General features: G+C 34.9%; 2 protein-coding genes across 2 annotated transcripts in view; both read right to left on the bottom strand.

The window, feature by feature from the left end:
* LOC127879073 (neuropeptide-like protein 29) overlaps positions 1-13,207 on the bottom strand; it is a 33,894-nt gene extending 20,687 nt beyond the window's left edge. The window contains exon 1 of the mRNA XM_052425669.1: positions 13,181-13,207. The gene's annotated coding sequence lies outside the window, so the exon portion shown is untranslated. The remainder of the gene's footprint in view (positions 1-13,180) is intronic.
* Positions 6,801-9,325, bottom strand: LOC127879075 (neuropeptide-like protein 29). The gene is made up of 4 exons (XM_052425670.1): positions 9,245-9,325; positions 7,938-8,123; positions 7,222-7,242; positions 6,801-6,986 (listed from the first exon to the last, which is right to left on the bottom strand). Exons 2-4 carry the CDS (start codon positions 8,113-8,115, stop codon positions 6,892-6,894), a joined length of 294 nt encoding a protein of 97 aa, XP_052281630.1. The 5' UTR covers positions 8,116-8,123; positions 9,245-9,325; the 3' UTR covers positions 6,801-6,891.
* Positions 13,208-15,572: the final 2,365 nt, after the last annotated feature.

Here is a 15,572-nt window from a genome sequence, read left to right as displayed (position 1 = left end):
CGCGACCATTCTTTCGTTAAACAATTCTCAAAAAGTGAACTTATTTCAGAATAAATTATATTTAACGAACGAAAACAAATAATGATGATAACAAACAACAAATAGAACGATTTTATGTACGCAATATATTGTACCTGATTTGAACATTTATTTGTCTGAAGAAAACTTATCTTGTTACACATAAAATAAATTCGCTTGATTAATTTTATTGTTTGAATTAATTGTTCACACCAATGTTGACACTCTTTGTTGCAGCATTTTTATCCCAGTGTTTTATTGCACCCGATTATCTCGTTATGATCGGATACTGTCCAGACAATTACAAAGACAACAACTTGAAGGTGTCATAAACCCAGGGACCTATACTTGGGTCCTCGCATAAACCACATGTTGCAGCCTAGTGTCTGGTAATTAGACACAATTTATATGATACCCCCATGTCACCCCGCCCCCTTGGCATTTTAGGCAGTCTTTTAAGCCAAATTTTAAAGCCAAAATACTGAACAGTTGCGTCAATAAAATATTTTAACATTTAAAAAAAGGAAGACATTTTCGGAAATGGATTTATAGAACTAGTGTATATATATTAGCCAGTTTTATCATAATAATACAGTGTTAAATAACTATAAATAAATTAAAAATATTGTGCAATTTAACTGCTACGCAATTGAGGTATTTAACGGGTACCGGCAAATGTTAGCTCCGCTATTACGTGTATAGATTTCAAGTACGTTATTGCAGTGTACGAAACACCATCATGAAAGCAAGCAATCACATTAGGGCAAACAATACTTGCGTTAAATAAATTAAATATATAGATGTATTGATCATACAATTCTAGATTTGTATTACTCCTTATCACTAGTAAAGAGATTTCAGTATACATTCAAAGACAGTTCGATTTGCATAATATGCAGAGTTCTTTTCCGTATGTTTGATAACATTTATTAATATTGTCATTTAATGTAAACGAAACGAAGATCCACTCAATGGAAACGAAAATCACCACAGCATAAGAAAAATTGTAATGTATTCCGCCTGTTAGGGCTTTGTTTTATAATTAATGCACTTTCGATTGCTGATGAAAAATAACACTTTCCCCACCACTTTTCCATTTGTATACTTAAAATTATTAATATTGTCATTCAATCGAAACGCAACGAAAAATCATTCAATGGAAAAGAAAATGATACAATTTAACAACTGTTATGTATTCCGCTTTTTTAGGGCTTTGTTTTACAATTGATTAAATCACGGAGCGTATATTGTCATCTAGAGTCCGTGATTAAATGCACCTCTTACACATTCGATCGCTGATGAACAACAGCAATGTCCGCACCACTTAAAATTGTAATTAAATAAAGATATGTTTCATTATTGTTGAAACTTCATTTATAAAAGTCTTACTATAAGAAAAAATACGGCTTATTTAAATGTTTTGTTTTATAGGATTTTCAGTATTTAGTCTTCCGATCACGTTCTCTGACAATACCGCTGCTTTATCAGCAATACAAAACCGAATATCAAAATTTCATTAGAAAATAATACATGATTAACAATTAGATAAGTACAACCCTTTTCGTGCATATGTTCAGTCCATTTACATCGTTGAAAAATACATTTTCAAACAAGATTTCTGTTCTCGTTTACAATCGATACACCCGATTATCATCGCATAACGTCACACAGGGGAGATAATTAAAAACCGGCAATAACTAAAAGGGTCTATTTCGGATATGGAAATTGTTTGCATTTTATAGTCCACCTGCGACTAAGGGCCAGGCTGTTTGACCTATGAGATATCTTTCATATAAACACATTTGCTCCCGATTCCCGGCATGTATAACGGGCACTTGACCGGTTGGCACTCGTACCCCTTCATTAAAGTAGTTGATGTATCGGCCGCTCTAAACACTAGATCACGGAGCCGATATAACTATAAAATAACTCATTTTTCGTCCATCGGATTATTTTTCTAACCGAACGTAAAATGTATTTTTCTTCTGTGTAGTGTCTACATCGTTATTTGATAACGTGTACACAATTATCTCTCTAGTCAGATAAAAGTAAACATAAAAGTTTGAACTTGTAGAGGATTTAACTGCTGTCAACGAATATTTAAAAAAATCAACAATTTACAAGTTATGATTATTCTTGTATAGATGAATAAATAAACCTTTACATGTGGTCTGCATCGGAATAGTCAAACTGAATGCAGTATTTGCTGTTCCCGAACTAAACATGGCGTTAATGATTGTACATATCGATCAGATCAAAAACTCCCCTAACTTAAATATATATAAAACAAATGCCATCATATCCGACTAAAATGTAATTAATAAAACCAAAATAGAAGTATCATAATGTGTATTTAATAAAATGTACGATTTGATTAGGAATTATTCTTTCTATTGAGTATTTAATGAATACATCTTATTTAATATTAAATTTCTTACCATATATGGAGTATGAAATTAAATCGATTGTGTGTCATATAGTCGTCGAAAAGTCCGTCAGTTAGTCTTGCTGTTCGTCCGGCAAGGCGCACGTTTTATTGTTTAAACATGTGTTCTTTCATAAACGGTTGCATTTTATAGATATATGTAACAATGGTCAATAGACAAAGTGTAATGTGTTAAAATTGAATCCATTTTCAATTGCCGCAAAGGTTTGAGGTTTTACAAATGTATCGACAACAATTAGATCTACAACCAATAGCATTATAATGATTGATTGGAGGGAAGAGAAGAAGAGCATATCGATTTTTAGGAAAACAGAACGACGATCAATTTTAGAGGAACAGTATACGTAATGTAACATGCAATTATGAAGGTAAATATTTAGTTTGAATATCAATAACAATATACGGTTACTTCATTGATGCGCGGTGAACAGTCAAAACTGTTGTCCTAAGGTATAAGGGATGACTTTGGAATCGGCCTCGGGTAACAGATCCAAATGTCAGCCCTGAAACCGAGGGACAACAGTTTTAACTGTTCACCAAGAATCCATGAAATAACTGCTTTATTACCTGATCAAATTTCAAACATAGCGAAAAAGAGCGAATTATATTTAAACACAACAGTGTTATTGAAACCTTAACATAGACATCTTTCAACACATGTTGAAGTATAGGAAATGTCAAACGGCAAATGACTCTTGTTTTAATTGTATTCACTGTTTTAATTTCATGCTCAATGGTAATACTACAACATACGGTTACACATCATAATCAACCTTTCCGTCTTTCAATATCTCCGAAAGTTATAATGAAGTCAAATTAACACTGTTTGTAGTCACATATATAACTGTTCTCACACTTGGCTACTCCAGCTTCACCAACTAGTTGTGATTAATTGTCACTGAGCAGGAACTGAAATAGTACACTGGAGCCCTGTAGCTAGACTGCTGGACAAGGTCCCGCCTGTCACTGTGGTTGTAGGTTCCAAGGGGTAACGTAGGTCCACCTTGCAGTTGAGTTGACGATGTAACTGGATAAACTGTGGGTACAGTCTGGACTTCTTGCCCTGTTTGAATGGCACTCACTTAGCAATTCTCCCGTGACGCTGTTAATTCCAGGAAGGATGCATTACCGACATCTATATCACCGATGCTGCTGCATGGTTTCGAAGTGTTGTGTTCAGCCGGAAAGTGTATTACCCGCACGATCAAACTTGCCAGCCTTTCCTGATAAACAAATACAGACATAAAGAATGACATTTAACATGTGATAAACTGTATAAGATCTTATCAAGTTACCAGTGCATAGTAACTTGTAAGAGAAACAAATGTTGTGACCAATACAGGTATCGGCCTCGTGCAACATTTCTAAAGTCATCCATGAAACCTTGGGACAATAGTTTTGACTGTTCATCAATCATCCATGAAATAATTGTTATGATAGAACAATGAGTTGCAAGCTGTTGTATGTCATAATGTGACTTTTTCCCTTAGGTTACACTTGAACTTTGAGGCAGAAGGACACGTTAACCTTGTTACACTGCGTCGTATGAAGATTTACAAAACAAACACAACGGCTCAAACAATAATGCACGGTCGTACACCCGGAAAAACAGCATGACTAATAAAAGAACTTTGCGACGTCTATACGGCACATTTCTTCGAATATGGCATACCTTTAATTTATTTTCGAATTATGTTCGACATCTGTTTTCGATGGCATTAACTTGACTTTTTTTAACAGTAAAACACAATTTGTCACAAGATACAATCTTATGGAACCATCATTTTTGAAATAATCTACTTTAAATAAATACTCAAAATACAGCATAATGACTTACTGAAATCGTACATTGATTTTAAAAACTGATTAAGATACTTATATTTTCATTTTATTGTTTACATTTTGCGTCGCATATGCTCGTAATTTTAACACTTGACTAAGTAAAGGGAGCACTAGAACTAATGGCGTTCTCGATTTGCAAAAACCATAAACACCTGGTTCGGTACCGGAAACATAACAATTTGCAGACCTTAACCCATATTCCGAACAATAACTGTGAAACTGAAAATACTTAAAACAGTTATATCTGGTATTTTACATCAGGTAGCGTTCCTCTAAGAAATTTGTTTTAATCATGCACTTTGTTCCATTATTGGCCACGCCCTATGATTCATTTGTCCATGATTTTATTAGCAAAATCACTTTCAAAGTATCCTCTCTAAAACCACTTGGTCATAATCTGGCGTGTCTTTAATTTAAGATTATTTGGAGACATTCTATATATTTTGTTCCAATTCTGTCTCTGATGTCAAAACCTGTCGACTTCGGGGGAATATGGTCGATATAAACTCTTTATGCGGAAAACTACGAAATATAAAATATACTTTTCTCTTAACAACATTTACACAGATGGGCTATATTGGGCCGTCTTGGTCCTTTGCTAGTTATATTATTTGTTTATTGTATTGCCATTTATCTTATATCACTTTGACAATTAAATCAATATAATTCATGATTATGTTTATGCAGTGTAAATTTTGTATAGTACATAGGACGTCCCTTTCTTATCTTCAAAGGTGTGAGGTTTTCAATTTTAAGTTAAATGTGTGTATTATGTGTTGTGCGCTAAGGATGAAGACCTGCATAACGTTTAAGCCAATACTATTTGTTAGCGTTTACAGTTCCTTTTATCAATGTATATTTTCTGCTTTTTTCAATCTATGTGTTGGATTGTACACGCCATTTTTGTTCTTCTTACTTGTTCTGTCCCCACTTTAATTTAGTTGAGCTAAGAAAAAATAATTTAGTTGTGTACACATCACTCAATAAAAGTGTACATATAGACATCAATCAACAGAGAGTGATGTGATCGAAAAACGCATCAACCAGTTGATACACTGAGAACTTGCATCATTGCCACAAACGCGATGACTTGATATAAACAACAGCAGATATGGAAATTCTTGACGCGAAGAAGACATACATCTAATCAAAGAAACAATCACATCTCGCCACGTATTAAGCGGATGTTGAAGCCTAACACCACATTGTTCAATATCACCTTATCTTGAGGCATACACACCCGTCCATGCAGCGAACATACAATACGAACATTCATGTTCTATTTAGCTACGTAAGTGGCGAAGAATATTAATTTATATGCAACTTACAGATTATTACAATGATAAATTATTTGTCTACATGCATGCTTACTGTGCTCAACCAAACATGGTTTGAAAGAAATACTTGTGTGATAATATTGTTGGAACTTTAATTTAATTCCGGCTATGTATTGGATGACTGGTGATGTTTTGCTACGCGTTGTTATATACATATTCACTTTCTCGTGCAATCTAGAAAAAACATAATTGTATTGTGTGTTCGCCGGGTCGCGTAGAGTTCCAGTTCGTAATACACTACTTAAACGATTAATTTAATCCCATATCGGAGGGAAACGACGGCGACTGACGCATCCATATTATTATTTCTATAGTCTTATATTACAAAATTATCTTTAGGCAGGAAAACATTCGAGCTTCGAGGTTCCATGGTTTTCCGGTTTAGTGTGATCGATGAATCATGCCATTGTTTTTACTTTCCGCTCGAAGAAAGTCAGACCTCATAATATTCAATTGACACAGAACTGGGATTGTCATTCTTCAAATCACCATGTGTATATTCAAACAGGATTTAAATCAGTCCGAGTACGTAAAATGTAAAAGGAAATGCACGTGTGTTGTATGCAATATTGTTTTTGATAAACACAAACCGTTGTCTAGCGCACATTTAGCATCAACATTTACCGCTATTGTTTACTATATGATCTAAACAAACACTACTGAAATACGCGCTGGTTAATTTTTCGGTAAGCGTATGAAAATGCTGGATCATTATTAAAGGATGTGTTAAAATCATCATAGTATCAATATTAGCATAGTACGTTTTGCTTGAGCATGAATAGTGGTACGGCAGCAGATGTGAACATGAAGGATATGTTGCATTTAAGAAAACAATACTTAATAATAATCAGGGTGTTTATTATTGGTAGTGGTAAATAAAAAGAGACCATATAAAAGTCAAAAATGTGCGAAACGCTGATCAGATAGGTATTATTTGTACGGTATCGTTTTAAAATCAGATCGTCCATACGGGCCCAGCGTCATTCTTTGTAACTGTTTTCATAATAGGTGAATAAATACACTTATTACACTAATTAATGTAAACATAAACAAATTTTTTCATTTCACATTTGTCGTGAAAATACTTCAATTGACTTAACATGAGTTCATTTCAAGTGCATACCACATTTATGACATCAATAAATTTACTTGTTGCTGAAAAATATTTATTAAGTATAAATAATTGTCAATCAAAAGCAAACATTCTCTGCATGTTTTGGTCTTTATTTCGTTCAATTTCATCTGTACTTAATTCACATAATTCTTTTGCCAGCCCACGTAATTGCCTGTGCCGTCCACGGAATTCTTTTGCGAGCCGACGTTATCCCCTTGCCAGCCACCCCCTTTAATAATAATTGTTACGGCATACAAACGTATTATATGTTGATATTTCATTAATTATTTATATTAAAGTAGTTTAACATATGAGATAATGTTATTTGAGTTTTGTATATTTGTTTAACCAACTAATTTAAATGCAATAAGTAAACATTACATGATATATTAAATATATTGTCATTGAAATAAATATTTAATACATTAATAAAACATAACAACCACTTGTATACATGTACTTACATGCTCCAGGCCAATAAGAACCTACAAAACAAAACGCTTAGTTCAATTTGGTATCAATAACGATGAGTATGAGCTAAACACTTAAAAAATATTATCCTTTTTGGAATAATTGCTTATATGCTAAAAAGACCGTGATGAAAATAATGCATGAAATCAACCGGAAAAGGTGTTATTTAATAACAACAATGTTAGTATGACAAAGCCGTTATATCAATACTTAGTCAGGAGTAAGTTTCTGTTTAATCCGATCCACAAGTATTCAACAGGGATCTAGTCGATGTTTGAACATCGAATTTAGAGTAAAATAAACATACACTTTGTATTAATGCAAATTCAATATAATTAAAGAAAGATTTATATTAATGAATTACCCAATTTTAAGTTAATGGAAGTGAATTAAAAGCATTATCTTGTATTAATTTCACTTCTTGCATTTATAAAAGTATTCTATCAAAAACGTCCATAACCATACTGTATTGTATAACATATGCATAAAACATCTAACTTTGGTCTGCATTTTCTGCGCTGCGTTGCTTCACAAAGTTAATTCTGCCCTGACACGTCTTCTTGTTTGTTATACACGTATGTTGTCCTAACTTGTACAAATGTCAACATCATAAAACATTTCAAATCAGTGTCAACCTATTAGTTGATGTATTATATCGGTGTTGTATCTTTTAGGATACACACATAGATATTATTGTGTTTTTTTTTACCTGAGTAACCAGGATATTTTTGCGGCCCATAGTTCCCATATTGCGGCACATACGAGTTCCAATAGCCGCCGTTGCCTGCACCTTGTACTGGCAAATACGAGTTCCAGTATGGTTTATAGGTACCTAACGCTGCGCCGAAGCATGACACGACCAGCACAAGTGTGACAGTTGAGAACATCGTATTACCTACAGTGAAAAGTAGAAGACATGTTATGCATTGGTATTGTGGTCTCCATACGGATTTAGACTTTACAAAATAGCAGTCTTAGCTCAAGCCATTACGTCCATGGGTTGCTGAATGTTCTTAAATGTTTAGAGTTGGGCGCTAAACACTCGTTTCGAACACATGTATCGCCTATAATAATTATTTTAATATTTATATTCGCTATTTCGCAGCGTCCAAAAGTATTGTACTCGGTAATTACTGTAAACGTATAAATTCGTCTGTATGAAATTTCGTGGTTTAATAAAAAAACAACTAATTCGTTGACACGTAATTTCGTGGATTGCAAATTAAAAAACAACTTATCGTTAAAACGTTATTTCGTGGATTTCAAATTTTCGAGACATAATCTGCTAATCTGTGTTGTCGGCAAGACATGAGGTTAATGTGCATTGAAGCATTAAAGTGTTGCTGATAATTGTCGAACAGAGCGATAAAGCGGCGCACTGGTGGGGACCCGCTCGCTTATTGCCATCAATGTTGTTTTGACAATATTTGCAATTCTCAGCGCAATCGGTCCCCTATTAGTAACAATTGAGTAATAAGGTCCCCAAAATATATGTGTGAAAAACGTTAAGTCTCTTTTAACTTAAATTGGCACTAATTGACATATGAGAGAAATCTGCAAACTGTTAACGATGATGAATAAAAAAGAAAAACTCATAGATATAGTGTAATGTGACCTACTGAAGTGAAATTAATATTACAAAAACAAATATCTCGGATAACCGACAACAAAAGAAATGTCGGAAATGGCATTAGGAATGTATAAATAATCGTTGGTACTTGACTTCGTGGTTCAGCGGACCAACGAAATCCACGAAAATTCGTACCACACGAAATTTAATGGTTTTACAGTAATGAAACAGAGTGAAATAGAAGAGAGTTGTATTATTATTGTTAGCATTAAACTATAATAGTTCAAATATAAGTAATACAGTTATAAAAAAAATCGCATTTAATCATTGTCGAATTGTGTGTGGTATTAGATTCTTAAAATACACGCAATGCTAAACGCCTTTCACTTGCTAACTCCTTAAGTTGAAACATCTCCAGACCGAGCCAGCGTTTTTTTAACACTTACTTTTCTGACAAGCAGCTGTCTTTCGTGTTCAAAGTTTTGATTTTCATTACATTAAAACGTGTAACGTTCGTCGGGTCATAAACTCGTTCAACGTGCTTATTTCCGTTGTTGAATAGATATAGAGAGAAGATAACGATTTAACAGATGCGAAGACAGCTCAAGACTATTAAAGACGCGTATATTGTGGATATTATGTGGTGCCTGCGGGACGGTTACCCCATCCAGACTGTTTGTGAAAGACAATATAATGCATGCATTTTACTCCATGTTTTTGTTAGAAAAGTAGTGATGAAAGGAATTCCGTTTCAAAATGTATTTATTAACTCCATGAACCGACATCATTTGTATATGGAATAATAACTAAATGTTTAACACAAGTATTATTTGGTTTCATTCATTAACATGACGTTTATTAAAAGAGTGAAAAAATAATCTTACGGCATGTTAAAGACATTGATCTAAAAGAATATTTTCGCGAATTTATTTATACATATTTCTGCAAGACCGTTAACAATTTTCTCTAATTTGTATTTCCAAAAGGTATATATTCCTTTTGGATAAAACTGTAAAATAAGTAATCTATCAAGTCTCCATCTATCAAGTATCAATTTTTTGCCGATATTTCTCGAATGTGACCTGTATTCAACAAATGAATGGTTGGTTTATTTATTCGCATAATCAGCAATACATGCTTTTGGCAAAATAAATCACAGTATAAATACATATACACAGTGAGACGAAGTTCGGCTATACAGAGAATTATTGTATGCAATATTGATTATTGATATTTTACAAGTAAAGGAAAGAAAATTATAACATAAAATAATGTCGAAAGATGATATAAATAAAGCCAAAAAGGCTAAAGAAACAGTAAAATGTAGCAAAAAACAACAACAACAATGAGACGGAATTTTAAGCAATTAGAAAGCAACAGAAGAATCAATGACATCTTTTCGTTTTAAGATTGCAAAGTAGATACATTTCGATACGTTACGGATACGTTTTACAGACTTTGTTGACATATTTTTTTCACAAAAATTCAGTGTGTCAAAGGACAGCGTTATTTTGTATCTTGACCTAAGAGCTCGATAAATTGGACATATACATAGAAAATGAAATTCAGATTCAATCATACCAGTAGTACACATTTAACATTTACGATCATTGGCGTTAATATTATTATATCTTGCTCTTTCTATTTCTAAGTAATGCGAACACAATCGGAATCTACTCAAAGCAATTCTATGTTTTTCATTATCTACACAATTCAAGTAGGTTTCAAAACAAAATTCTTTTTTAAATATGTTATAGTATTTAAGCTTATTTTGAGACTGTAAACATTCAAACCATGTTTGAATGTATACATCACGGACTCTTTGTTTTAGTATACACATGTAATCGATTTCGTGATTCTGATGCAACCATAAATAACTGAAACTAAGTGAATCATGTGTAGTTTTAACAGGATTTGGCCAACACAGTTTGCTATCAATATTCATGCAAGCGTCGTCAGTAATTAATGTATTAAATACTCTATTTAACAAATGATTATGTGATCTTTTGATTTTACACCAATAATTAAGGGCTCTTTCTTTACATATGACTGATATTGGGAAGCGACCAAGTTCACCTAGTACAGCCGCGTTTGATGTTTGTTGACGAACCACAAGTATTTGTTTACAGAATTTGAAATGCAATTTATCAACCTCGGGAATATCGTACATACCCCAGACTTCGCAGCCATACGTGATAAATGGTGATACCATTGCGTCAAAAAGTAATAATTTAGTTTTAATATTTAATTTGATTCTGCTAAATAATGAGATAAGGTGATTATATGCATTGAGAGCCTGCTCATTCAATGCTTCGACTGCGCGTTTAAGTGAACCGTTATAGAAAAAATGTAACACTAAGTACGTAAACACATCTATTATTTCAATATTGTCGCCGTTGAGTTCCCTGAATATTTTTATATTTATATTTTTTTAAATATGCATACCTTAGTTTTTTATACGTTTATGTTGAGGACCCACTTTTTTGAATATTCATTTATACAATTTAATTGGTATTGTAGACTACGGAGATCAGTTGAAAAAAGTGCAATGCCATCGGCAAACATTAACATAAAATAGATAACATATCAACATCATTAGTACATAGGTTTGTAGAACTCAAGTGATCACCAATATCATTTATAAACCAAATAAACAAAAGAGGTGACAATGACTCACCTTGCTTGACCCCTAATGATACATCGAACAATTCTGAGTATGACATTGAACTTGAACAATTTACACAAGATTTCACATTTGCAGATATGGATTTAAGCATATTAAGCATTTTACAGCTGATACCTGAGTTCACAAGCTTAATCCATAGGGCATCATGAATGACAGTATCAAATGCTTTTTCATAGTCTACAAAGGCACACAATTGTTTTCAATTATTCGCTAAAACCTTCTGCATTATACTATGTAAAATAAATATACAGTCTGACGTACTACGATTGTTTCTAAAACCAAATTGACATTCATTAAAATAGATTTATTCTCGCACTAGTTATTAAGACGGTTACGCAGCGTTAAAAAAAATATTTTAGCCATAATATTAACTAGGGTTATCCCTCTATAATTTGCCGGATTAGATTTATCGCCCTTTTTAAAGAATGGGACACTGGGGCCTTTTGTCCAGGACTCAGGATATACGCTGCTATCAAATAAATAATTGAATATTTTAACTAGGTATGGAGCAATAAATTATTTACAATCAATAAAACAAAGTCCGCCACGTTATCGTCCAAATCAGCGCTTTTATTTCGGGACATCGACGAAATCGTCTTAATAATTTCATCGGCCGTAAATGGATCATCGAGAGAATCAATATTTATGCCGTCGGCTGAATCAGCATAATTGCAATTTCTTAAACAATTTTCATTTGGCGTTGCCGACATTTGTTTAAAGTGATTAACAAATTCATTTAAATTTATATTGGTTTGATTATTATTACCGCCTTTAAATTTCTTAATGTTTTTCCAAAATTTTTGAGAATCGGATTTACTCATATATTTAAGACGACGTTTCTCTAAGTTATTTTAATTATATTTAGCTTTTCTCTTACAAACACACTATGACCTCCTAGCTTAAATTTTTTTTAAACGCGTTGTGTTATTCGGCTGGTTGTAAAATACTTGTTTCGATCTATAAAATAGGTCCTTAGATTTTTTACAGTAAGTGTTAAAGCAATGAGGTCTTTTCGAATGTATTACGTATTTATCTTTATTCATACTACAGCGTCGTTTGCCGTGGACACAAAATGATATCCGATAAATTATTGACGACAGGTCATTTATACACGAATCAATTAATTTTATATAAAAATGTTAAATAACGTATCTTGACTACTAATCGATGTACCCAATTGATACGATCATGTGTATTGTTTAAATATGCATCTGTATTAAATAATATTAATGAAAATTCTATTGCACAGTGATCCAAAAATTCATTTAGTTTATGAACCTTCATGTTAATACAATTAACACAGGGCGTAAAACGGCGAAAAATACATGTCTCCGAATGAAAGTCGCAATCGTGTTTGTCACTTAATTACCCTCTCTAATGTGGTGTATGTTCATCTGGCGATTCATAAATTACATAAACGTGTCAATGCCACCAAATATTACTAACATTAAGATTGCAATTATAGCAGTAATTCTTATAACCAATTAATATTCGTTAATGCCATAACATTTTCAACGAAATGCTTGCTTTAGTCCTTTTTAAATATTTTTGAAAAAAAAAAGGAAATCAAAGCACTATAGTTGTTGTTAGTTCGAAAATAATTTATATTATTTAATGATGCTAAAAAACGTTTTAAATAAATAAGTAATGATAATAACATTAACACTTTTGTCAAACGTATTAGTTAAATACTAACCTTTGTCGTTGCTCTGAAAATCTGAGAACTGGTAATAAAGCTAGGATGGAGAGGTTTATATACCTTATGGGAAAGGAATTAGGTCTATTTTTGAACAATTAATGTGCGTATAAGCTATGCAAATCTACGTCGAACACGTGCGTTTGAAAAGCACCGTGAAGCATTAACATGCATTAAGTAACATATGTGGTAGTATCATAATTTCATAATGTCACATTGGCTCGCAAGGTTATGCCGTGAGCGAAGGAGAGAATAACGTGGGCTCCCGAGATGATTCTGTGAGCGGGGTTCGAATAACGTTGCCTCACAAGGGAAAGCTGTAAGCGGGAGACAGAATAACGTGGGCTCGCAAGGTAATGACTTGAACGGAGGATGGAATAACGTGGGCTGCCCAGGGAATGACGTTAACGTGGTAGGCAAAGTCTATGGCTGGTACAGGAATTCTGTGAACGAAGACCAGATGAGGGGATCGCAATAAGGGAAATCACTTACTTCAAATGTTTGCTTTTTTAGTTAATGCGAAATAAATATTATTCCGCGACCAGTACCTGTATTCATGTTATACATGTCGAACACAAATGACACTTGCCCAAGTATCAAATAAATTGATACAAGTATTTTACTGACACATTTTTAATTAAGACCAAAGCACTGTAGGCTCTGAAGGCCTGGGGCAAGGTTTAGTGTGTGTTTAGTGTTTACGATGTTTTGTCCGAATTTCTCCCTTTGTCCGAATTTATACGGATTGACCCTAGCGGCTGAGTGCAGAAGCTCAGAGACTGTAAGACAAGACAATAGTTGTGTATATACTTCAGTGTACATAGACGGTGGAGGACAACACGATACTGGTTGTGGGAACGATAACCTTTTGTTCAACTCTACATATCTGGTAGAGGTTCGTCTACATAGGCGGTGAAGATATACAACAACAACAACATGGCCGCGAAAAACTGTTATTGTTGGCGTCAAAAAAATCACTTTCAATAGCCTAAAATAGCTTTATATTACATAATTAACAGATCAGGAAAACACTCATACTTCCTTTGTAATGTGTATACAAAAGAAAATCAACTTAAGCCCAAGTCTCACTTTTGCCGGTAGAGCCCCGGTCCATCCCGGTTTGCTAACGCCGGTCGACCAGCGAGGACCGGGATGATTCGTAGAAATTTTTTAACTCAGTCACACTATTTCCAGGTGCCGCCCCGGTTGAATTACAACAGCCCGGCAGAGTCCCGGTCAACCCGGACTGGCTACGGTTTATCCCGGTGAAGCCTCGGCAGAGCCCCGGTTGTCGCCGGTAGTGCCCCGGTGAAAGCTGGCAGCGTCCCGGCATAGCACCGGTTGTCGCGGGTAGTGCCCCGGTTGAGCACCGGTGAAAGCCGGCAGACCCCGGTATACCGTATTACTGCCGGCACTCACCGTGTCTATACCGGCATCAGACCCCGGCAGAGCTACGACAACGCCCCGGTTTTACCCCGGTCGTCGCCGGTAATGCCCCGGCGGAGCCCCGGTGAATGCCAGTGGTTCTCCGGCAGAGCTCCTGTTTTCTTATATACCGTAGCTATACCGGGACTCTAACGGCATTCACCGGGGCGTTACCGTAGCTCTGCCGGGGTCTGTATGGGCCCCGGTGGAGCTTCGGTGCCGTCCAGGTTGTTCCCGGTGCCCTCCCGGTTGTTCCCGGTGCCTCGCCGATCGTTGCCGGTCCTTCCCGCTGACTCCCGGAGGTATTAAACATTTTAATACTTTCCCGGTGGAGCCCCGGTTTTCCCCGGTTCATCCCGGTCGTCCCCGATGGAGCCCCGGTTCATCCCGGTAGAGCCCCGGTTCATCCCGGTAGATCCCGGATCACGCAAAGGGGCTCCGCCGGCATCATAGTGAGACTGGGCCTTTACCCTGATAAAGAACGGTGTACAGATTGTGTGCGTTGTCTCACGTAGAACTTTTCGCGCTCGATTTGCGCGCTCGATCTGCGCAGTGAAATATCATATCCGGTAACTTCGTATATTTCCGAGAATGATCATGAATATGTGTTGTTGCTTTTTTTATTCAAGAAAAAAGAATAAAATAACGCAAAATAAAATAACAATATCTTACAATATGTCTATAAATACCAAATGTAATGTCTTCAAAAAATGTATCAGAAAAATATTCTTCTTACTGTCTCCGTAGACACTCGTATCTTTTCGGCCTAGACCGTCAAGTGAGGAACTTATTCTCGCATGAATATGCAAACAATAATAAAAACTATGTCGTAGCCAATGCTTAGCAATTTTGCTTCAATAATATTTTTTTACACGTTTTATGACACTGTCATGTTATATAGGGATGTTCTGTATTTACAAGGCGGGTTATTGAGATCTGCGAATAACTTCGTTGATTGCGCATGAAT

The sequence above is a fragment of the Dreissena polymorpha genome, chromosome 4 (assembly GCF_020536995.1).
Source record: "Dreissena polymorpha isolate Duluth1 chromosome 4, UMN_Dpol_1.0, whole genome shotgun sequence".
NCBI classification, from domain to species: Eukaryota; Metazoa; Mollusca; class Bivalvia; order Myida; family Dreissenidae; genus Dreissena; species Dreissena polymorpha.
This window is presented reverse-complemented; position numbering and strand designations above follow the sequence as displayed.

Coding starts and splice junctions, on each gene's coding strand:
- LOC127879075 (XM_052425670.1), bottom strand. CDS start 8,115: ATGTTCTCAACTGTCACACTTGTGCTGGTCGTGTCATGCTTCGGCGCA. Junction 7,243..7,937: donor AAAATATCCTGGTTACTCAG/GTAAAAAAAAAC, acceptor TTTGTTTTGTAG/GTTCTTATTGGCCTGGAGCA. Junction 6,987..7,221: donor TTCTTATTGGCCTGGAGCAT/GTAAGTACATGT, acceptor TTATTATTAAAG/GGGGTGGCTGGCAAGGGGAT.